The sequence below is a fragment of the Schistosoma haematobium genome, chromosome ZW (genome assembly GCF_000699445.3).
Source record: "Schistosoma haematobium chromosome ZW, whole genome shotgun sequence".
In the NCBI taxonomy this organism is placed as follows: domain Eukaryota; kingdom Metazoa; phylum Platyhelminthes; class Trematoda; order Strigeidida; family Schistosomatidae; genus Schistosoma; species Schistosoma haematobium.
Window position 1 is genome coordinate 52417231 of NC_067195.1, and position 26093 is coordinate 52443323.

At 40.5% G+C, this 26093-nt stretch overlaps 1 protein-coding gene across 1 annotated transcript in view; it reads left to right on the forward strand.

The window, feature by feature from the left end:
- The window catches only part of MS3_00003850 (uncharacterized protein), a 30117-nt gene extending 5810 nt beyond the window's left edge, over positions 1-24307 (forward strand). Inside the window, exon 2 of the mRNA XM_051211713.1 lies at positions 582-24307. Coding sequence (XP_051071805.1) covers positions 1887-3449 — 1563 coding nt within the window. The 5' untranslated portion in view covers positions 582-1886 and the 3' untranslated portion in view covers positions 3450-24307. The remainder of the gene's footprint in view (positions 1-581) is intronic.
- The last annotated feature ends 1786 nt before the right edge of the window (positions 24308-26093 follow it).

Below are 26093 nucleotides of genomic sequence, written 5' to 3' on the forward strand. Positions count from 1 at the left end.
TGTGATACAACTACACGAGTCATCAATTAGTTGCAAAGCAACAACAACTCAGTTCTCTGCAAATACGAAACTTGTATCTCCTGTAGTAGCGTCTGCTGAGAGTTCTATTGACATCAAGCGTGAAACAGAGAATCAGAAAGATGATTGTTTTATTCAGTCTGCTGATGGTGATAAGAAGTTTAAGACAACTACATCCATCTCCCCATTAGTTGGGTTAGACAAGCAGATACAACATCCATTACCAGGCTTTAATGATAATAGAGTAGCTAAAGAAATGACTCATCGGAACATAGAATGGCACCACAACACTCCCTACGCAAATCATCATCGAGTATGGGAAAGATTAATAGGAAGCATACTCACCACCTGTTTGACTGAAGCAGGAACAATACCTAATGATAGACCACTCTTACAGACGCGAACAAAATGGACACAGGGAAGACGAGATTTACAAGTTCGCGATTCAGTCTTGATTATTGGAGACACTTATGCACGAAATAACTGGCCTAAAGGCCTCGTGGTAAGTTTTGACCCAGGAGGAGATGGACTATGGAAACAAGCGAAGATCAGAACGTGGAAAGGTACAATTATTAGAGACACGTAAAATTTGTTTATTAGAAGGGGTGGACGACTGAACAGTAGAGGATAGGGAGACCTTTCAGAGTGACTGTGGCTAGAGTAAATTGTACCATTGTCACCTCTGAACGTTTTGCGTTTATATCAAATCTGCGAAAGTAAGGAAAGACATGCTGTCTTTGGGGGCGGTGTTAAGTTTGTCTTACATTGTCCCTACATGTTCCTTTTCTACTCTTTTGTATGTTGTTTTATACTATTTATTTACATTCAGTAGGCAGCTGTATGCCCAACAATTTTCATACTTATGTTGTAACTCAAGTTGTACTGTAACATTCTGTAATGTTCACCTATATCTTTAACGTTTATTTTACTTATAATTGTATTTATCATTATAATCACTGTAATTTAATTACTGTAACGATTATCCACAGTTTTGTGCATTTGTTTGAATGTAACAGTTTCCATATTGTTTACTCTTGGTTCGAGTTTCGGTTGTTCATAAACTGTTACCAAATTTAGACACAGCTATCGGCTGTCTTTGGACTATCGTATGTTGTAATCGTTCTTTATGTTACTCTTACAGGAAGCCTTTGCTATTTTCATTCTTGAACGACGCGTTTAAACGCCTAGACACCTCACAAGTTGAGGTTTGTAACTAAATTTTGTGTATTATTTAATAAAGAACCGCCTTTGTAGACAAATCGTTGTTTTGGAACTTCGATTTTGCGCGTATCTTATTCGGGGTTATTTGAACGCTTCGATAGAATTAACAGTTCTCAACTTTGGTCTCATTTGGTGTGGATACCAGTTCTCAACTTTGGTCTCATTTGATGTGGATACAGTTCTGAACTTTGGTCCTAATTGGAGGGAATACTTGCTGTAACGAATTTGGCCGGAATCCTGTTTGGTTCATTCATCCCAACGATGACAGTTCCCAAGACACAGACAATTCCAGTGCTGAAAATATTATTCCTTCAGTTTCTAAGGTGAATCCACCTATTCCTTTAGATCTTGCCTTTGATATTGTTAAACCTAACCCCAAAGACAGTTGCTCGGTAGGAGACAACTATGTAGAGACTAGATACAGCGTAGAAGACGAAGTGGTTTCTAGGGAAAGGGAAGTATAAAAGATTGAGCTGGAGATTAGAGAACTCCAACTACGCAAGCGATTGTTAGAGCTAACTCCGAACTCTTCAAACAAAGTGAGAAGACCTAGGGAGACTACCGAGTTGTCGGGGTCTCGATCCGAGGATAAAACTTCAGTAGATACAGCAAGTCACCGATACACCAATGTACCTTTGAGCGATGAAATGCAATTCAAAGCACAGGTAGATAGCGTCAAGGCGCTATTTATGTCAGTAAGCTTACCGAAGATAGAAATCATGAAATTTGACGGGAGTCCTCTGAAATTTTGGACGTTCATGAAGGGATTCAAGGTTAACATAGCTGACAGAGTAAATGATGACACTCAGAAATTAATGTACCTGATACACTATTGCGAAGGTATAGCAAAGGATGCTATAGAACACTGTGTTTTATTACCAGAAAAAGAAGGTTATACTGAGGCAATTAAAATTCTACATGAACAGTTCGGCAGACCACATGACATCGTGGAAGCCTCCTCAACAGAACTGTTAAGTGGATCACCATTGAATCAAGACGACACAACGGGTCAACTTAATAAAACTTCAGTCTTCATAAACTGTTTAGAAGCAAAGAGTTCTATCGAGGACGGACCCACGCCGCCCCTTTCTTTAACCACAGTAGCGCCTGAAGATTCTTCAAATCGTTCGTTGCCGTTCATAGATGATCCTGGTTTATGCCTTAAACACTCTCCTGATGTGGCACTCTTAGTCGATGATGATGATGTACGCTCACTCATAGTAGCAGCAACCGCTGTTAAGACTGAAGATTCCAGGGTTCATCAAGGTTTACCGTCAGTTCGTTCTTCTGGATTTGACACTCCACCTGATTCAAGAAGTAACCGACTTATAGACACCTTTGACTCTGTATCTAAAGCGACAGACGAGAATCTAATGGATTTAGAACAAGTTATTTCATTACCAGCTGTTGACGATGAGTACCTTCTAAAAACTGCCAACGATCGTCATGTCGATACAGTAGTGAATAATGACCTTAGATGTATTTCTCCTCCAGACAAAATTCTTCCAACAGATAGTGGAGAGTTAATGTCATCGAAAACATCTGTTATGTTCTCTGCCGAAACAGATCTCCCTGGTGTTTCTGACGTAAACAATAGTGCTAAGTCTGTGATACAACTACACGAGTCATCAATTAGTTGCAAAGCAACAACAACTCAGTTCTCTGCAAATACGAAACTTGTATCTCCTGTAGTAGCGTCTGCTGAGAGTTCTATTGACATCAAGCGTGAAACAGAGAATCAGAAAGATGATTGTTTTATTCAGTCTGCTGATGGTGATAAGAAGTTTAAGACAACTACATCCATCTCCCCATTAGTTGGGTTAGACAAGCAGATACAACATCCATTACCAGGCTTTAATGATAATAAAGTAGCTAAAGAAATGACTCATCGGAACATAGAATGGCACCACAACACTCCCTACGCAAATCATCATCGAGTATGGGAAAGATTAATAGGAAGCATACTCACCACCTGTTTGACTGAAGCAGGAACAATACCTAATGATAGACCACTCTTACAGACGCGAACAAAATGGACACAGGGAAGACGAGATTTACAAGTTCGCGATTCAGTCTTGATTATTGGAGACACTTATGCACGAAATAACTGGCCTAAAGGCCTCGTGGTAAGTTTTGACCCAGGAGGAGATGGACTATGGAAACAAGCGAAGATCAGAACGTGGAAAGGTACAATTATTAGAGACACGTAAAATTTGTTTATTAGAAGGGGTGGACGACTGAACAGTAGAGGATAGGAGACCTTTCAGAGTGACTGTGGCTAGAGTAAATTGTACCATTGTCACCTCTGAACGTTTTGCGTTTATATCAAATCTGCGAAAGTAAGGAAAGACATGCTGTCTTTGGGGGCGGTGTTAAGTTTGTCTTACATTGTCCCTACATGTTCCTTTTCTACTCTTTTGTATGTTCAAATGGTTGTGGACGGAATAGAAGAAGCTTTCGCTTAACAGGCTTCCGTGTCTAGTAGCAGGGGATCACCAAATCCTCCAGGCAGGAACCTAGGTATGTTAATAATAAAAAGGAAAAGAAATTGGTAAATCTTAATGTGATGTTGTCCTTGGTCCTTAAGAATAGGTCAAGTTGCCTCTTGAAGGACTCCTGAGAAGTCGCTTGGACTAGCTCGGCCGGCAGCGAATTCCAGCTTTTGACAACTCTTAAGGAGTAGAAGTTGTGTCTACATTCCGTCTTGCTATGTTGTGTTTCCAGTTTCTGGGTGTTACCCCTTAGGTTGTTATTCGAACTAAGCTTAAGTAGGTGTTTAAGAGGATGTCCAGAAGTGTTAAGAATACTATAAGGCATTAGTAAATCACCTCTAAGACGCCTATATTCTAGTGGGTAAAGGTCTAGTGAACGGAGGCGTTCTTCGTAAGGTTTAGATTTGAGTCCTCGAACTGATTTCGTGGCTCGCCGCTGGATACGCTCCAAAATGACCTTGTCCTTATGGAGTGAGGGGGGGGAGTACTATGTTTCCGTACTCTAAATGGGGACGGATGAAACTATTGAAGATTGTGTGGATAGTTCTTCGGTCAAACTGGCCAAAAATGCGCCTCAACGTTACCAGTGCAAGGTTTGCTCGGAAGGCATTTTTGTCACAGTTAGCGTAAGACTTTAAGTCATGGGGCACCAGGACTCCTAAATCTTTTTCGACTTGGGATACTACTAGAGAGGAGTTTCCTAAGTTGTAACTGTAGTTTGCGACATGTCGCAGATGGACTACTTTACACTTTGAAGTGTTAAAGGTAAGTCCGTTATCATCTGCCCAACTTTGAAGTCGCGTCAGATCCTCCTGAAGTGCCTGTGTATCGTCTTGGTTGCGTATCTCTCTCCAAAGTTTCACGTCGTCGGCAAAAAGTAATAAATCTGGCGTTACCTGTTGAGGAAGATCATTTATGTAGATCAAGAAGAGAAGAGGCCCTAGTACTGAGCCCTGGGGACCCCACTAGGACATTCCATAGCCTGAGATAAAGTGAAATTAACCCTAACCTTAAAGTGTCGATTTTTTAGGTATGAAGTAAGCCAATCGATTAGAGGTGGTTTGATACCTAGTCGTTTGAGCTTGTTGATAAGACACAAGTGGTTAACCTTATCAAAAGCTTTTGAGAAATCAAGGTAAATGACATCAACCTTTCCCTTGCAATCGAGGATGCTTGTCCATCTGTCCACCGCAGTCAGCAGGTTGGTTATACAAGAGTAACCCTTCCTGAAACCATGCTGTTGGGGTGAGAAGAAATTTAAGGACAGTAGATAGTCATTTAAACCGTCGCATATCAGGGACTCCATGAGTTTTGAAGGTAATGACAGAAGAGCCACCGGCCGATAACTTGAAGGTTCATTGCGTCGACCACCTTTGAAAATTGGTGTGATGTGAGCCAACTTCCAGTTTTCCGGTAATTTGCCTCGGCTAAGCGAGTGTGAAAACATCACGCTAAGCGGCGTTGCCAGGATTGAGGCTGCCTCCCTCAGTATGGCAGGATGAACCGTATCCGGGCCAGGAGAAGTGTCAAGTCTTAAGTGCTGCAATTTCCGGAACACCAAGTCAGCGCTTAGGTCTACTTCGGAAAGTCCTGTGGAATTGCAGATGAAACTGTCGTCAGTAAAGTTGATGTCAGCCGGTTGAAATGTTTGAGAGTAGTGTGCCGCCAGAAGGTTAGCGGCGTCGCCATCGTTGTTGGTCGGGCCGTTAAGACCTAGCAGTTGAGAAACTCCTGTTTTGGCTTGACGAAGAGAGGCTGCATAACGGAATAGGCTTCTAGGGTTAGAGGCGAATTTGTCCATAAGCTTTGTTTGGTACTGAAGCCTGTCTTCTCTTATAGCCTTCGTGCATGTGTTCCTGATATGTTTGTATTGCCTATACGCTCCATCGTTATTAGTTCGTTTGTATTCCGCCCAACAGTGCCGTTTGCGGCTTAGGAGGCGAAGGGTACGGTTCTTGATTACTGTAGGTGGCTTGAAGCTTTTGGGAACCGTTTGAGGAACTGAATGGTCTGTAGCACATAAGAGCGTGTGCAGTAAGAAGTCCCAATGACCATCCACATCGATTTGAGGGTGAACATCCCAAACCACCTGTTGTAGATAGTCATGTAGGGCTGGCACATTCAGCCGTTTAAAATTCCAACGCAAATTATTGTTGGGATACCTTAGCTTAGTTTTGATGACAAAACTGAAGGCTATGACGGCATGATCGCTTTTTCCCAGAGGAGCCAGGATTGAGAGGTTGTCGACTAGGAATTCTTCGTTAGTGAATACACAGTCTAAGCGCGATGGTGTCTGACTGTTTCTCCAACGAGTTGCCGACCTCACATTTTTATATAAGCCCAAGTCATCGATGAGGTTGAAGAACCGAGCTTCAATTGAGTTGTCGCCTCCAGTGTACGTGTGTTCCGCGAAGTTGACTCTAGGGAGATTAAAGTCCCCTAGAATCAGGATGTGTGTGAAACCGAGACGGATAGAGCGGGATAGTCCTTCCAGCATACAACTATCGTACTCGGTGTCGGCAGTTGGCTTCCTGTAAATGACTCCGACCAGACACCTGGAAGTACTAGACAATCTTACAGAGCACCATATGGATTCCTCAAGATTGTTAAACTCGAGGTTGTGAACCTGGTTCACCTCCAAGCAAGAGCTTATGTATATGGCTACTCCGCCCCCAATTCCTGTTTTTCTGCCGTTGCGGAACAAAGTCATCCCAGGCAATGCTAACTCTTGGTCCGAGAACTGAGAAGATATCCATGTTTCAGATATTCCTATCAGATGGGCCTTATTAGCGTTGCTAAGTTCACGTAGTTCATCCAGTTTGTTTGGTAGACTCGCGGCGTTCATATATAAGCAGTTTATGCTTTCAATTTGGAACGCGTGAGCTTCGTCCTGTTTTTCTGTATGAACCTTATGTGAATGGACAGGTAGCCCACCTATGTGAGGTTTGCCGAGGTGGTAGGCCCTGTCCTTTACACGTTTTTTTATCGTTTAGACAGTCCACAAGTGGAATGGTCAGCTCCAACTTGTCTTTGTTCTTGGTCCTAACTTCGTATGGCCTATCCGGGTGCATGTGGATTCCAGGTGGCAATCGACGTCTATTAGCACGAAATGCTTCCAGAACTGCAGCCGCCATGTGGGAAGATGGGAAGGTTATCTTCATTAGACGGGGTCTAAGATCACCGTCCTTCTTGGCTAGTCTCGTCACATGCTGAGTCAGTATGTGTTTGAGCCTCAAGGACTGTTTGATGAATTTCCATTCCCTGATGTCAGAATGTGATTGAGTAGGGTCTGCATTTTCCGGTATACCTTGGACAATTATGTTTCTTCCGCGGAAAAACTTCTCACGAGATTCTTTAGGGACGTTTCGTATGATACTGCGCTCAGAGTACGGTATGTCGGGCAGTATTCTTACGTTACCATCTGATTTCAGCAAGTGGCTTGCTAGCAAGACGTCCTCTACGTCGGTAGCAGCCTTAAGTGTTACTCGGAGAAGCCTCGGGTGATTTAGATGCTTAGAATCCTTTCCTCGAGTGAGCCGGGTGACCGTCAAAGGCTCTATTCTAGGAAGTTCGAGCTTCTTGTTCAATTCACCCCAGAGCATCCTGTCGTTTTTGTCCTGCAGACTGAGAGGAAGATCAGGATTGTCAACGAGGTTCATGATAATGAGAGAATCGTCACGAACTGTTGTTAATTTACCAGGTTTCACGATGGGTTCAGGTTTAGTAACTTGTTGTTTGGAGGTCAGTGTGCGTTTATGAATCATGGGCTCTTTATTGACCGGACGAACAGTCTTGGGGGTAGACTGTGCGACTAAATTACCAGTTATTTTCCGTGCAGCAACTCTTGGGTTGCTCGGCTTAGGCGGTGATGCCTGGTTCTTTTGGGCTCTCTTAACGTGGGTCGAATCACATGCAGGGTTTTTGGCAACCACTGTTGTGTTCGGGGACCCTGAGCTGGGAGACCCGAGTTTGCCTAGGGAGTTCAGTACCGTCGACGTAATGATGGTACTGAGCCTCGACACGTCGTCGTTAGTGTGGATGGATGCTCCATCGATGGAATACCTATCGATATCCCTGTTTTTGAGTCCGTTGCACTCTCTTGTTTGTATATCAGTTTTTTTACTATCGTATTCCAAGTTAACTGACAACTTGTTCCGAAGACTTGTCAGTAGGACAATGATGTTACTCAGCAAGACTACGGAGTCTGTGTTGCACGTGACACACACCCACTTTTGCTCTGACTTGCTGAGTCTGTTGTAAGCAGTTGCTGTCAGATCTGTGCATGCTTCGTGGAACCAACCTTTGCAGTTGTCGCACTGCATGCCAGTTGTGACAGCAAAACGGCATCCCGGACGTTTGCATGAGTTTTTCATGACGGTGTTGAAGCAAATTATGTTATAGATGCTTGCAAGAGCCTAGGACCTTTTAAAAAAAAAACTAAAAAGCACACTAAAAATGGACAAAACGAGTGATATAAACTGAGACTAGTCTATACGTGAAAAACAAAAAAAAAACCGAATAGTAAGCTGAGGCAAAACCACAGGTAACTATTAAATATAGTGAAACTCAAAAAAAAGTAATCTACCGAACGTATAGCTCAGGATAGATTCTTTAGAACTGAAATGGTACTTTTGTTGCGTAAGAACACAGCAAAAGTTTGATAAATGCAAATCACGTTAGGACTAAACTTCCCGTTCGAAAAGCGCGGTCAGTAACTGTGGATACAGTTCTGAACTTTGGTCCTAATTGGAGGGAATACTTGCTGTAACGAATTTGGCCGGAATCCTGTTTGGTTCATTCATCCCAACGATGACAGTTCCCAAGACACAGACAATTCCAGTGCTGAAAATATTATTCCTTCAGTTTCTAAGGTGAATCCACCTATTCCTTTAGATCTTGCCTTTGATATTGTTAAACCTAACCCCAAAGACAGTTGCTCGGTAGGAGACAACTATGTAGAGACTAGATACAGCGTAGAAGACGAAGTGGTTTCTAGGGAAAGGGAAGTATAAAAGATTGAGCTGGAGATTAGAGAACTCCAACTACGCAAGCGATTGTTAGAGCTAACTCCGAACTCTTCAAACAAAGTGAGAAGACCTAGGGAGACTACCGAGTTGTCGGGGTCTCGATCCGAGGATAAAACTTCAGTAGATACAGCAAGTCACCGATACACCAATGTACCTTTGAGCGATGAAATGCAATTCAAAGCACAGGTAGATAGCGTCAAGGCGCTATTTATGTCAGTAAGCTTACCGAAGATAGAAATCATGAAATTTGACGGGAGTCCTCTGAAATTTTGGACGTTCATGAAGGGATTCAAGGTTAACATAGCTGACAGAGTAAATGATGACACTCAGAAATTAATGTACCTGATACACTATTGCGAAGGTATAGCAAAGGATGCTATAGAACACTGTGTTTTATTACCAGAAAAAGAAGGTTATACTGAGGCAATTAAAATTCTACATGAACAGTTCGGCAGACCACATGACATCGTGGAAGCCTCCTCAACAGAACTGTTAAGTGGATCACCATTGAATCAAGACGACACAACGGGTCAACTTAATAAAACTTCAGTCTTCATAAACTGTTTAGAAGCAAAGAGTTCTATCGAGGACGGACCCACGCCGCCCCTTTCTTTAACCACAGTAGCGCCTGAAGATTCTTCAAATCGTTCGTTGCCGTTCATAGATGATCCTGGTTTATGCCTTAAACACTCTCCTGATGTGGCACTCTTAGTCGATGATGATGATGTACGCTCACTCATAGTAGCAGCAACCGCTGTTAAGACTGAAGACTCCAGGGTTCATCAAGGTTTACCGTCAGTTCGTTCTTCTGGATTTGACACTCCACCTGATTCAAGAAGTAACCGACTTATAGACACCTTTGACTCTGTATCTAAAGCGACAGACGAGAATCTAATGGATTTAGAACAAGTTATTTCATTACCAGCTGTTGACGATGAGTACCTTCTAAAAACTGCCAACGATCGTCATGTCGATACAGTAGTGAATAATGACCTTAGATGTATTTCTCCTCCAGACAAAATTCTTCCAACAGATAGTGGAGAGTTAATGTCATCGAAAACATCTGTTATGTTCTCTGCCGAAACAGATCTCCCTGGTGTTTCTGACGTAAACAATAGTGCTAAGTCTGTGATACAACTACACGAGTCATCAATTAGTTGCAAAGCAACAACAACTCAGTTCTCTGCAAATACGAAACTTGTATCTCCTGTAGTAGCGTCTGCTGAGAGTTCTATTGACATCAAGCGTGAAACAGAGAATCAGAAAGATGATTGTTTTATTCAGTCTGCTGATGGTGATAAGAAGTTTAAGACAACTACATCCATCTCCCCATTAGTTGGGTTAGACAAGCAGATACAACATCCATTACCAGGCTTTAATGATAATAAAGTAGCTAAAGAAATGACTCATCGGAACATAGAATGGCACCACAACACTCCCTACGCAAATCATCATCGAGTATGGGAAAGATTAATAGGAAGCATACTCACCACCTGTTTGACTGAAGCAGGAACAATACCTAATGATAGACCACTCTTACAGACGCGAACAAAATGGACACAGGGAAGACGAGATTTACAAGTTCGCGATTCAGTCTTGATTATTGGAGACACTTATGCACGAAATAACTGGCCTAAAGGCCTCGTGGTAAGTTTTGACCCAGGAGGAGATGGACTATGGAAACAAGCAAAGATCAGAACGTGGAAAGGTACAATTATTAGAGACACGTAAAATTTGTTTATTAGAAGGGGTGGACGACTGAACAGTAGAGGATAGGAGACCTTTCAGAGTGACTGTGGCTAGAGTAAATTGTACCATTGTCACCTCTGAACGTTTTGCGTTTATATCAAATCTGCGAAAGTAAGGAAAGACATGCTGTCTTTGGGGGGCGGTGTTAAGTTTGTCTTACATTGTCCCTACATGTTCCTTTTCTACTCTTTTGTATGTTGTTTTATACTATTTATTTACATTCAGTAGGCAGCTGTATGCCCAACAATTTTCATACTTATGTTGTAACTCAAGTTGTACTGTAACATTCTGTAATGTTCACCTATATCTTTAACGTTTATTTTACTTATAATTGTATTTATCATTATAATCACTGTAATTTAATTACTGTAACGATTATCCACAGTTTTGTGCATTTGTTTGAATGTAACAGTTTCCATATTGTTTACTCTTGGTTCGAGTTTCGGTTGTTCATAAACTGTTACCAAATTTAGACACAGCTATCGGCTGTCTTTGGACTATCGTATGTTGTAATCGTTCTTTATGTTACTCTTACAGGAAGCCTTTGCTATTTTCATTCTTGAACGACGCGTTTAAACGCCTAGACACCTCACAAGTTGAGGTTTGTAACTAAATTTTGTGTATTATTTAATAAAGAACCGCCTTTGTAGACAAATCGTTGTTTTGGAACTTCGATTTTGCGCGTATCTTATTCGGGGTTATTTGAACGCTTCGATAGAATTAACAGCGCTCCTTACTTTTTTTTTCTCTTCAAATTCTCATTGTTTTGTGTGGCGCATATTTATTTGGTGCCCGCTTGTTTCAATATTTATGTGTTCAAATAAAATAAAAATAATACAAACTTTATCGGATTCCTACTTTGCTAAATTGAGCTTGTAGGTATTTTGTCTAATTGAGCTGAAGGGGATTTGTTTGACTACTTTACATACGTCAAAGCCACAGCACTCAATAATTACTACCGCAGGACAGAATTTGGTAGATTGTTATACGGCCATGGATGATTTATCTCACTTGGGAAAAACTTAGCTTGATAAATGATTTGAGGTTATGTAACTTTTTATTTACCCTACAAGTCTAGGCGTCTTGTAGGTGGAAATGCTAGTAGTCTTTTGGTAATAGGATGATGTACGATTCAGTATTTTACACATGTCTTACTATCAATTCATAGCATTTATACGGTTATCCCCAAGATAGTGAGTCGACGCTTGGAGCAATACTCCATTTCCGAACCATAGCAACTGTGGAAGGTGCAAAGAATTTTTCAGGATGATAAATCAACTTTAAGGTTTCATGTTCTGTAACAACAGTGAATTTTTTCCAAGTACCTATGAAGTCATTCAACGACCTAAAACATAGCTAATGCCTCTTGTTGAAAGGTCTAAACGTACTCCAGTAGCCCCGTATATACCAATACCTAAGTAAGGGATAACACAGTAGACATAGCTGAATTAATTGTATGTGACATCCAATCAGCCACGGAATAGAAAATCATCAATTATATACAATTGGTTTCGTCAATGAATTTGAACAAAGCCAGAACAAATATTGCTGCAGAATAACATGATTGCATTTAATTTCGTGGTTTCTCATCAGCTGTTAACTACCATATATGCAATGAGATTTAGCACTAAGCTAGAATAGAATATGAAACAATTGACATTCATGAACTAGAAGAATTAGAATGACAAAGGCCATCACTAATAACTATATATATGCAAGAACAGGTTAGAGGTCATTTTGGAGTTGGGATTCAAATAACATAAGGGGTGGGTGACGCATCGATCAAACGAGATCAAAAGACAGATAATATAAATTGTGTGATAGATTTAGAGGTTACGAAAGGTTTACAAAAGATCATTGAAATTAAAAATCAATAATGTGGGTTACGTAAATATTGCATAGGATTTAAGAGTTTACACAAAAGAATTAAGTGAACGAAAACTTCTGAGTGAAGAGATGGTTTTAGTGTACATAAAATACGACCATGTAAACAAAATGAAATGACCATAATAACAAAAAATGATTTACCAAGGTAGTTACAAACTTATTACTGTCTCTTTCTGGATAAATAAATCAGGTTTGAGTTTTATTATTGCTACTGCTTCGGCAAACCGAAGAGACACTGTGTCTTTTTGTTTGCTAATAACTTTAAAGGCTTGTGCAATGTCGGTGGTATTCCTGGGGTCAAGTAAATGCCGAGTGATTACACTCACTAGAGCCACTGTGCCTCTCAGACTCAAGTCCTTTAGAACGTACTCAGAAACGCGAACATGTTCTCATTCCTCTGTACTCCCAATGTGCTTTGGCACGTAAACGAGAACCGCATTATATACATAACTCTTAAATTAAGCAGGCAAACCTGCCCTGCCTTTGTTAAGAACTATTGAAACTATGAATTACCAAAATGACTAATATGGATTGTTACCGTGTTAATCACTATAGCTGAAAGCGATAAGAAATTCCATCATTTATAGTGGAATATTAAGTTGCTACACAGATGAAAAATGTTGTTTAATTCACCTATAAATAGTAATGAGTTCAGTTGTACACTAAACGAGTGATGAGCAAAAGGCAAACTAGTATTTCAAAAATCTTTGTTTTCCAAATGAAATAAAGATGATACCGTCTGCACTTATACATAACTTCATTATATATCTAGTATCAATACAGGAACTTGAAGGTGACCTTACAACTAATTAACAAATGCATCTTTTCTTGTATTAGAAAGAACTAGACAATAATTACTACTTAAAGAATAATGATATAATTAGAGTGTATCCGTTCAGATAAATAACAGGAAATACAAAACCAGTCATTTCATAAACAAATTACCATTGATATTGTGGTGGACCAAACAATATATAAACGCAAAAGTATCAACAAAGTTAATAGCAATCAATAGTAATATTAATATTTACAAGTTAAATGTTACAAATGCAATAACAAATTAGGGACGTTACTTAAATCGGCTAGTCGTTGCGTGTTCTGTTGAGTTTTGGTCTCAAAAATCCACAATTATAAATGCATAATAATTCCACAGAGGTAAATATGACGCCAATAAGTTTCTTTGATGTAGGATATAATGGGAATGACACTGCAGTCTGAAATGAGGATAATATCCAGTTTAGAACGCAATTGACTTGGTAACGAGCGAGAATAGAACAATGGGTATGTGCGTAATAGTGTATTTGTGAACAATCGAAAATGTGTGTCACGCTATGTTAGAATTACAACGGAAAAAGCGTTCAAGGTCGTTGACTGAAACAACACGTACAGTCATTTAATGATAAATGTACATACAGTGAAAAATTGACAAAACAAATAGAAATAACATTGAAAACTATTTACAAAATAAGGTTGTCAGGTCTATCTCCACATAGCTCCCCCCAGAGTGTCCGGAGGTAACACTGGTTACAATAACAATAATAAAAATTTTATACCAAAAAAAATATTTACAATAATAACCAATTAACAATGTGGAGATGCGTATGACATGTACGTTAACAATATACAGTGTGTTATTGAGTGAAAATAGTGGTGATATGGCATAGCATGACAAACAAAAGTAATGAGAATACCGTCATTTAAAAGCTTGGTTTGCTAACAATGGTAATAATGTGCAGACTGTTACTGACCCCCAAAAAAAATGAACTGCTTATTTTTTTTTTGTGTGTGTGTACAACAAATGAATAATTAAATAGAGTTTACTCGTTTATTATTGTAACAAATTTTTTTCTATGAAAAAAAAATGTGACAAAACGAATAATTGTGGGAAAAAAAATATGGTTAATTATGTACACTGTAAAAAAAAAGGGAAAAAAAATCATGGATTTTGTTGGGAAAAATCGGGTGAGTATAATCGTATAGTACATCAGTAATTGTTTGTTTAGATTTTTTTTATTCGGCGAAATGTACATAGCGTTTGGGTTTTTTTACGGCTCTGCCTGAGCGCGTTAAACAAGTAGGTTTGATACTCAGTTTTTCTTCCCTGTCTGCTGTAGTGGTGGTTGCTGGACGGGGTTGGTTCAGTGAAATAGTATGTTCTTTGTCAAGTTGTGCTTCGTAGAAAGCAGGCTTCATTCTATCGATAGCGATAATCTCTTTCTTTCTACACTTGTTGATTATGAAGTGTTTGGTCGTTCTTTTAATTACTTGATATGGTCCTTCATAAGGTTGTTTCAATGGCTTTTTAACAGCATCAACTCGAACAAAGACAAACTTGCATGTTTCTAGATTTCTGTTGAGTTGTATTCGATTGTTATGTTCACGAGGCGGTATGGCTTTGATTCGTTGCATGGTTTGCAGCAGTTGGCTAGCAAAACGACTTGGGTCCGTTGGTGTTAAAGTGTTTGGGTCCACTAGTTGACCTGGTAATGTAAGGGTTGTACCGTAAACTAGCTCAGCGGCTGTACAACCTATATCTTCCTTTATAGTTGAACGGATACCCAGGAGTACAAATGGTAATGCGTCACTCCATTTTGTCGTATCATCTTGTGCCATCAGCGAGCTTTTCAGTTGGCGGTGAAATCTTTCGACCAAGCCGTTAGCTGCTGGGTGGTAGGCTGTTGTTTTGATGTGGTTCACGCCCAGAAGTCTTGTGAATTCCTGAAATAAGATAGACTGAAACTGGGGACCACGGTCGGTAGTGACGATAGAAGGTACTCCGTAATTTGCTATCCAACGGTCAAGGAATACGCCGGCTACTGTTTCTGCAGAAGTATCAGCAATAGGGCATGCTATGGCCCATCTTGTGAACCTGTCCACCGCAGTGAGAATATGAGTGAATGAATTAGATGGTGGCAATGGACCAACTATGTCTAAGTGGATATGCTGAAAACGTTTGTCCGGCAGGGGATACTTGCCAACTGGACTGATCGTGTGCTTCTGAATCTTGCTGCGTTGACATTGTAGGCAGCTTCGCGTCCATCGTTTTATATCTGAATTGATTTTTGGCCACACAAAACGCTCAGTAACCAATTTGATTGTGGCTCTGATTCCTGGGTGAGAAAGGTCATGCAGTTGATGAAATACCTGTCGACGACATGCTAGAGGTACAAAAGGGCGATTGTTACCCGTTGAAACATCGCAAATGATAGATGTATTTGAGAAAGGGATGGGTACTGGTTTAAGGTTCAAGTTAGACTTCTCCTGGCAGGCCTTCAAATCTGCATCGTCTACTTGTAGTTTTGCGATGGTTTCTAGATCGATGTCTTGTTTACGTAACAGGGTATTTACGTCCTTACGTGACAATGCGTCAGCTACGACGTTGGTGTGTCCTTTGACAAATTGGATATCTGTCGTAAACTGGGAGATGTAATCCAGTTGTCGTGCTTCGCGAGGTGAATGTCGGTCGTACGATGTGTGGAATGAGTAACATAAAGGTTTGTGATCGGTCATGATGGTAAAAGTTCGTCCTTGTAGTAAAAAGTTAAAGTGTTTAACGGCTAAGTAGATAGCAAGTAACTCCCGTCCAAAGGTACTATAGCGTTCCTGGGCTGGTGACAATCTTTTGGAGAAAAACGCTATGGGGGTAGTCATATTGTTTACCTGTTGTTGTAATACTGCCCCGATGGCTTTTTGAGATGCATCGGTACACAGAATTAAGTGGGTTGTGGGGTCAGTATTTAGATATTGTAGCATGGTGGCATTAGCTATCATCGACTTTGCTTTTTCAAACGCTGTTTTGGCATCAAGAGATAGGTTGAATGTTTGATTCTTCTCTCTCTTCGTACCTTTTTTGTCGGCTTTCAACAGATCGGTTAATGGCTGTAATACTTCAGCACAATGTCGTAAGAAACGGCGGTAAAAATTACACATACCGAGGAAGCGTCGTAATGACTTCACCGAGGTTGGTTCGGGATAATTGGTAATAGCTTCAACCTTTTCTGGGAGTGGTTTGATGCCTTGAGAGTCAATGTAATGTCCTAAAAACTCTAAGGCTGGGACTGCGAATATGCATTTCGAAGGATTGATGACGACGCCATGTTTTTTAAAACGATCAAAAAGGGTCTGGACATGTTGGATATGCTCTTCTAAAGATGAGCTTGCAATGAGAACATCGTCGATGTATGCAAACACGAAATCAAGGCCTCTTGTTACGTTATCCATGAAGCGTTGGAATGTCTGCGCAGCGTTTTTTAATCCGAATGGCATCCTTAGAAACTCAAACAGGCCAAAGGGTGTGATGATGGCTGTTTTCTCGATGTCTTCTGGTGCCATCGGAATTTGATGGTATGCACGCACTAGGTCGAGCTTTGAGAAGATGCATTTACCATGTAAATTTAACGCGAAGTCATGTATATGTGGAATAGGATACCTATCCGGGATGGTTTGATTGTTTAATCGTCGATAGTCACCACACGGACGCCAATCTTGGTCCTTCTTTGGTACCATGTGTAACGGCGAGGCCCAGGGGCTGTTGGATGGTCTGATAATACCAAGTTGCATCATATGTTCGAATTCTCTTTTAGCTACTTGCAACTTGCTTGGTGGTAATCTCCTCGCCCTAGCGCTAATAGGTGGTCCGGTGGTAGTGATATGGTGTTGTACCAGCTGTGGGTTACCTTCCTTTTGGTAATCTGATTTCGTAATGCACTGGTATTCTGTTAGAATGTCGTTGAAGTTGTTGTTCACAGGTTTCATTATTCGAACACCATGGATCTCGTTGTCGTTGGAGAGTGTACCATTTACCTGTAAACGTGTGTTTACGTCGATTAATCTCTTGTTGGTCATATCAACTAACAGGTTGTACGCACTAAGAAAATCGGCCCCGAGGATGGGTCGTTTGACTTGAGCAACTATGAATACCCATGTGAATCTTCTACGGAGCCCGAGATCTAATATAAGAGATTGTTCTCCATAAGTTTTGATAACTGATTCGTTAGCCGCTACCAAGGACAATTTAGTGCTTGTCGTATGTTGTCTGCGTGAGAGATGGAGTGGGATGATGCTGATTTCTGCTCCCGTATCGACTAAAAAGTCTGAGCCAGAAATACGATCCCTGATGTGGAAGAGGCGGCTGACATGTTGGCCAGTAACAGCTGCCACTATTACTGTCTGGCCACTTCGTTTCCCTGATGGTCTGGCTTGCTTGCCGTGAAGTTGCACGGTTTTGTGCAACGACGTGCTTTCTCACCATAATTCGAATGATACCAACAAATTCCGGCTGCCCGCTTAGGTGACCTAAGACGATGTCTGGATACTGATCTCCTTCTGGACCTAGATCTGGGGCGTCGAGAATGGATGGTGGAGATAGTCGCCTGCAGTGATGCTAGCTGCCGTGTTAAGTGTGCCATTTGTTGCTGCATGTCAAGAGTAGGGTTCATAGCATCTCTACTAGCGGGTTGTACAGCGTTAATTCCCCGACTATCGGGATATATTTCTATTATCTTATCGGCCATGTCTGCTAAATCATCAAGACTGACAGAGGCTCCTGATACGCTGAGAATTTGTCTGACGCTATAAGGTAACCTTTGTGACCACATCTGCTTAAGTAATGCTTCATCTAACTTGTATGAGCCTGCTAGTTGTCTCATGTGTCTAAGCAACTGTGAAGGTCTTTTGTCCCCTAACTCGCATGCGGTGAGTAGTTGCTGTAAGCGTTTTTCATCAGACTGCGAAGTACGGTGGATTACTGCGGCTTTTATTTTGTCATATGGGTCCGCTTCTGGTACGTTATCTATCAGGTCTCCGACTTCTGCTGCCACTTCTATGGGTAATGCTCCAACGATGTATGCATATTTTGTCGCTTGCGAGCGTATACCTCTCGACAAAAATAATGCCTCAACCTGTGCAAACCAGATCCTGGGATTATTAACACCGTACGTTGGTAATCTTAGTTCCGAGATAGCGTTGATTGAGTTTAAAACATTATCCTCTGGTTGTGGAGAGTTTAGAAGGTTGGTCGGTGAACTATCAATATCAATAAGTTTACCCGGAGAGTTCATAATGACAAAAACAAAAATATGGTGTCGTGCCGATTAATAATAATAAAAAAATTATGTAGATATATATAGTAAATGTCTATAAAAAAATAATCGAGGCTCACCAAATAATTGTGGTGGACCAAACAATATATAAACGCAAAAGTATCAACAAAGTTAATAGCAATCAATAGTAATATTAATATTTACAAGTTAAATGTTACAAATGCAATAACAAATTAGGGACGTTACTTAAATCGGCTAGTCGTTGCGTGTTCTGTTGAGTTTTGGTCTCAAAAATCCACAATTATAAATGCATAATAATTCCACAGAGGTAAATATGACGCCAATAAGTTTCTTTGATGTAGGATATAATGGGAATGACACTGCAGTCTGAAATGAGGATAATATCCAGTTTAGAACGCAATTGACTTGGTAACGAGCGAGAATAGAACAATGGGTATGTGCGTAATAGTGTATTTGTGAACAATCGAAAATGTGTGTCACGCTATGTTAGAATTACAACGGAAAAAGCGTTCAAGGTCGTTGACTGAAACAACACGTACAGTCATTTAATGATAAATGTACATACAGTGAAAAATTGACAAAACAAATAGAAATAACATTGAAAACTATTTACAAAATAAGGTTGTCAGGTCTATCTCCACATAGCTCCCCCCAGAGTGTCCGGAGGTAACACTGGTTACAATAACAATAATAAAAATTTTATACCAAAAAAAATATTTACAATAATAACCAATTAACAATGTGGAGATGCGTATGACATGTACGTTAACAATATACAGTGTGTTATTGAGTGAAAATAGTGGTGATATGGCATAGCATGACAAACAAAAGTAATGAGAATACCGTCATTTAAAAGCTTGGTTTGCTAACAATGGTAATAATGTGCAGACTGTTACTGACCCCCAAAAAAAATGAACTGCTTATTTTTTTTTGTGTGTGTGTACAACAAATGAATAATTAAATAGAGTTTACTCGTTTATTATTGTAACAAATTTTTTTCTATGAAAAAAAAATGTGACAAAACGAATAATTGTGGGAAAAAAAATATGGTTAATTATGTACACTGTAAAAAAAAAGGGAAAAAAAATCATGGATTTTGTTGGGAAAAATCGGGTGAGTATAATCGTATAGTACATCAGTAATTGTTTGTTTAGATTTTTTTTATTCGGCGAAATGTACATAGCGTTTGGGTTTTTTACGGCTCTGCCTGAGCGCGTTAAACAAGTAGGTTTGATACTCAGTTTTTCTTCCCTGTCTGCTGTAGTGGTGGTTGCTGGACGGGGTTGGTTCAGTGAAATAGTATGTTCTTTGTCAAGTTGTGCTTCGTAGAAAGCAGGCTTCATTCTATCGATAGCGATAATCTCTTTCTTTCTACACTTGTTGATTATGAAGTGTTTGGTCGTTCTTTTAATTACTTGATATGGTCCTTCATAAGGTTGTTTCAATGGCTTTTTAACAGCATCAACTCGAACAAAGACAAACTTGCATGTTTCTAGATTTCTGTTGAGTTGTATTCGATTGTTATGTTCACGAGGCGGTATGGCTTTGATTCGTTGCATGGTTTGCAGCAGTTGGCTAGCAAAACGACTTGGGTCCGTTGGTGTTAAAGTGTTTGGGTCCACTAGTTGACCTGGTAATGTAAGGGTTGTACCGTAAACTAGCTCAGCGGCTGTACAACCTATATCTTCCTTTATAGTTGAACGGATACCCAGGAGTACAAATGGTAATGCGTCACTCCATTTTGTCGTATCATCTTGTGCCATCAGCGAGCTTTTCAGTTGGCGGTGAAATCTTTCGACCAAGCCGTTAGCTGCTGGGTGGTAGGCTGTTGTTTTGATGTGGTTCACGCCCAGAAGTCTTGTGAATTCCTGAAATAAGATAGACTGAAACTGGGGACCACGGTCGGTAGTGACGATAGAAGGTACTCCGTAATTTGCTATCCAACGGTCAAGGAATACGCCGGCTACTGTTTCTGCAGAAGTATCAGCAATAGGGCATGCTATGGCCCATCTTGTGAACCTGTCCACCGCAGTGAGAATATGAGTGAATGAATTAGATGGTGGCAATGGACCAACTATGTCTAAGTGGATATGCTGAAAACGTTTGTCCGGCAGGGGATACTTGCCAACTGGACTGATCGTGTGCTTCTGAATCTTGCTGCGTTGACATTGTAGGCAGCTTCGCGTCCATCGTTTTATATCTGAATTGATTTTTGGCCACACAAAACGCTCAGTAACCAATTTGATTGTGGCTCTGATTCCTGGGTGAGAAAGGTCATGCAGTTGATGAAATACCTGTCGACGACATGCTAGAGGTACAAAAGGGCGATTGTTACCCGTTGAAACATCGCAAATGATAGATGTATTTGAGAAAGGGATGGGTACTGGTTTAAGGTTCAAGTTAGACTTCTCCTGGCAGGCCTTCAAATCTGCATCGTCTACTTGTAGTTTTGCGATGGTTTCTAGATCGATGTCTTGTTTACGTAACAGGGTATTTACGTCCTTACGTGACAATGCGTCAGCTACGACGTTGGTGTGTCCTTTGACAAATTGGATATCTGTCGTAAACTGGGAGATGTAATCCAGTTGTCGTGCTTCGCGAGGTGAATGTCGGTCGTACGATGTGTGGAATGAGTAACATAAAGGTTTGTGATCGGTCATGATGGTAAAAGTTCGTCCTTGTAGTAAAAAGTTAAAGTGTTTAACGGCTAAGTAGATAGCAAGTAACTCCCGTCCAAAGGTACTATAGCGTTCCTGGGCTGGTGACAATCTTTTGGAGAAAAACGCTATGGGGGTAGTCATATTGTTTACCTGTTGTTGTAATACTGCCCCGATGGCTTTTTGAGATGCATCGGTACACAGAATTAAGTGGGTTGTGGGGTCAGTATTTAGATATTGTAGCATGGTGGCATTAGCTATCATCGACTTTGCTTTTTCAAACGCTGTTTTGGCATCAAGAGATAGGTTGAATGTTTGATTCTTCTCTCTCTTCGTACCTTTTTTGTCGGCTTTCAACAGATCGGTTAATGGCTGTAATACTTCAGCACAATGTCGTAAGAAACGGCGGTAAAAATTACACATACCGAGGAAGCGTCGTAATGACTTCACCGAGGTTGGTTCGGGATAATTGGTAATAGCTTCAACCTTTTCTGGGAGTGGTTTGATGCCTTGAGAGTCAATGTAATGTCCTAAAAACTCTAAGGCTGGGACTGCGAATATGCATTTCGAAGGATTGATGACGACGCCATGTTTTTTAAAACGATCAAAAAGGGTCTGGACATGTTGGATATGCTCTTCTAAAGATGAGCTTGCAATGAGAACATCGTCGATGTATGCAAACACGAAATCAAGGCCTCTTGTTACGTTATCCATGAAGCGTTGGAATGTCTGCGCAGCGTTTTTTAATCCGAATGGCATCCTTAGAAACTCAAACAGGCCAAAGGGTGTGATGATGGCTGTTTTCTCGATGTCTTCTGGTGCCATCGGAATTTGATGGTATGCACGCACTAGGTCGAGCTTTGAGAAGATGCATTTACCATGTAAATTTAACGCGAAGTCATGTATATGTGGAATAGGATACCTATCCGGGATGGTTTGATTGTTTAATCGTCGATAGTCACCACACGGACGCCAATCTTGGTCCTTCTTTGGTACCATGTGTAACGGCGAGGCCCAGGGGCTGTTGGATGGTCTGATAATACCAAGTTGCATCATATGTTCGAATTCTCTTTTAGCTACTTGCAACTTGCTTGGTGGTAATCTCCTCGCCCTAGCGCTAATAGGTGGTCCGGTGGTAGTGATATGGTGTTGTACCAGCTGTGGGTTACCTTCCTTTTGGTAATCTGATTTCGTAATGCACTGGTATTCTGTTAGAATGTCGTTGAAGTTGTTGTTCACAGGTTTCATTATTCGAACACCATGGATCTCGTTGTCGTTGGAGAGTGTACCATTTACCTGTAAACGTGTGTTTACGTCGATTAATCTCTTGTTGGTCATATCAACTAACAGGTTGTACGCACTAAGAAAATCGGCCCCGAGGATGGGTCGTTTGACTTGAGCAACTATGAATACCCATGTGAATCTTCTACGGAGCCCGAGATCTAATATAAGAGATTGTTCTCCATAAGTTTTGATAACTGATTCGTTAGCCGCTACCAAGGACAATTTAGTGCTTGTCGTATGTTGTCTGCGTGAGAGATGGAGTGGGATGATGCTGATTTCTGCTCCCGTATCGACTAAAAAGTCTGAGCCAGAAATACGATCCCTGATGTGGAAGAGGCGGCTGACATGTTGGCCAGTAACAGCTGCCACTATTACTGTCTGGCCACTTCGTTTCCCTGATGGTCTGGCTTGCTTGCCGTGAAGTTGCACGGTTTTGTGCAACGACGTGCTTTCTCACCATAATTCGAATGATACCAACAAATTCCGGCTGCCCGCTTAGGTGACCTAAGACGATGTCTGGATACTGATCTCCTTCTGGACCTAGATCTGGGGCGTCGAGAATGGATGGTGGAGATAGTCGCCTGCAGTGATGTTAGCTGCCGTGTTAAGTGTGCCATTTGTTGCTGCATGTCAAGAGTAGGGTTCATAGCATCTCTACTAGCGGGTTGTACAGCGTTAATTCCCCGACTATCGGGATATATTTCTATTATCTTATCGGCCATGTCTGCTAAATCATCAAGACTGACAGAGGCTCCTGATACGCTGAGAATTTGTCTGACGCTATAAGGTAACCTTTGTGACCACATCTGCTTAAGTAATGCTTCATCTAACTTGTATGAGCCTGCTAGTTGTCTCATGTGTCTAAGCAACTGTGAAGGTCTTTTGTCCCCTAACTCGCATGCGGTGAGTAGTTGCTGTAAGCGTTTTTCATCAGACTGCGAAGTACGGTGGATTACTGCGGCTTTTATTTTGTCATATGGGTCCGCTTCTGGTACGTTATCTATCAGGTCTCCGACTTCTGCTGCCACTTCTATGGGTAATGCTCCAACGATGTATGCATATTTTGTCGCTTGCGAGCGTATACCTCTCGACAAAAATAATGCCTCAACCTGTGCAAACCAGATCCTGGGATTATTAACACCGTACGTTGGTAATCTTAGTTCCGAGATAGCGTTGATTGAGTTTAAAACATTATCCTCTGGTTGTGGAGAGTTTAGAAGGTTGGTCGGTGAACTATCAATATCAATAAGTTTACCCGGAGAGTTCATAATGACAAAAACAAAAATATGGTGTCGTGCCGATTAATAATAATAAAAAAATTATGTAGATATATATAGTAAATGTCTATAAAAAAATAATCGAGGCTCACCAAATAATTGTGGTGGACCAAACAATATATAAACGCAAAAGTATCAACAAAGTTAATAGCAATCAATAGTAATATTAATATTTACAAGTTAAATGTTACAAATGCAATAACAAATTAGGGACGTTACTTAAATCGGCTAGTCGTTGCGTGTTCTGTTGAGTTTTGGTCTCAAAAATCCACAATTATAAATGCATAATAATTCCACAGAGGTAAATATGACGCCAATAAGTTTCTTTGATGTAGGATATAATGGGAATGACACTGCAGTCTGAAATGAGGATAATATCCAGTTTAGAACGCAATTGACTTGGTAACGAGCGAGAATAGAACAATGGGTATGTGCGTAATAGTGTATTTGTGAACAATCGAAAATGTGTGTCACGCTATGTTAGAATTACAACGGAAAAAGCGTTCAAGGTCGTTGACTGAAACAACACGTACAGTCATTTAATGATAAATGTACATACAGTGAAAAATTGACAAAACAAATAGAAATAACATTGAAAACTATTTACAAAATAAGGTTGTCAGGTCTATCTCCACAATATCATTTGAAAATACCTGTCACGGTAACTTTTACATTTGACTTTCCATGCTAAATATATTCATCCAGGTATTAAAATTATAATCCACGGTTAACCTGGTATGGATTTTACTAATGACCATATATTTATGAATTTTTACAACTCAATTTTATTTAATTTACTCTTACCCTAGTCTTCGTAATTATAACTCTAAACACACTATTTAACTCATTCATATAGCATTCTATTGCTTGAAAATTTTTACTGGAAATATGGTATCTAAGTATTCAAATTTGTATAGAAAAGGAATGTTTATAATATGTTCTGTTACAAAATACTTTCGTCTTTCTAATGAGCAATGTTGTTTAACGTATGTTATTCAATTTATTTATTGTTTATAATGAATGACAATTTTGATGCTCATGAAAGGCATTGAATAGTATCGTATGCATAGTTTATTTTATCTAAAATAGTATTGGACTCGCAGCAGCCATTACATAATTAGTTTTTTAAAGTGAACCTTCATAATTAAATACAATTACATATCATATTCTCTTAAATTAAACTCATCAGAAGTTAGTAAATTCTATGAAGTCATGAGTCCTGTAATATTTATTTAAGAAAAAATTATAGATCTCATTTCGATCAGCCATACATTTTTTTTTCTAGATTGAGACGACGACAACAGACATGCAAACGACCTTCTATGTGTAGAAAGATATCAAGAACATGTACCTAAGTACGATGCAAATACGACTCTATATGACAAGATCGACCAGGAAAAAATAAACCGACAGAATCCCACAACACGCAGTTTTGCATTAGAAAACTTAAAATTGAACTAACAAGACTATTCAGTTTGGGAGAACGTAGCTACAGAGAATGGCGAACACATTACGCTCACAATGACAGTATATGTCTTCATATCTTCATTAAGTCTCATACTAAAAGGCCGTGTGCGACCAGCCTCAAGCAGTTGTCACTTGGGCTCTGTGGTCACGCTCCCAGGTCGTTAAGACCAACACTAAACCGATTTCCTTTTCAGGTTCCTCAATAAATACCCTTCCAAAGTGTGGGCAGCCGGGAAGTGATATCAGCCCTCATAGTCGTAACAGCACACGAGGCCAAGTTGGTCACATTCAAATCCCTCCTACACCTCCAAATAAATCTCTTATCTCCACGACTAACCCTTCTCACATCTCTTTGTCACGGCGCACCGCTAGGGCAAACTATTCGAGTACGCGGAACGCTATTCCTGGTCTCCTGAAACCACGCTCTAAACTACACTTAGGAGCTTTCAACGTCCGAACACTGTGCCAAATAGGACAACAGGCTTCTTTGGCTGGGGCTTTAGAATCTCGAGTCATCGATGTGTGCTGCGTCTCCGAAACGCGCATACAGGATCCGAGTAGCGTCATTCATTTCATCTCACCATGTCAAAGTAACGAACAACCTCAACTTACACTGCGTGTATTTGGAAGCCCTGATGCTGCTTCCCGCAGCCTTGTTGGCGTAGGTATGGCATCGAGTCCTAGAGCAGAATTAGCTCTCTTAGACTGGACCCCAGTAGATAGTCGTTTGTGCGCTGTCCGACTAAACGGAACACTAAAGGCTCGGAAAGATAGGGACACTCGTCGTCTCTGCCTACTCCAACTGACTGCAGCTCAGATGATGTAAAAGATGAGTTTTACAGAAAGCTTTCCGACCTCCGAAAAGCTAAGCGCTCTGATGTAGTAATAGTGGCTGGTGACTTCAATGTTCAAGTAAGTAAACTAAGCCGAAGGTAAAGACACCTGGGTGGAT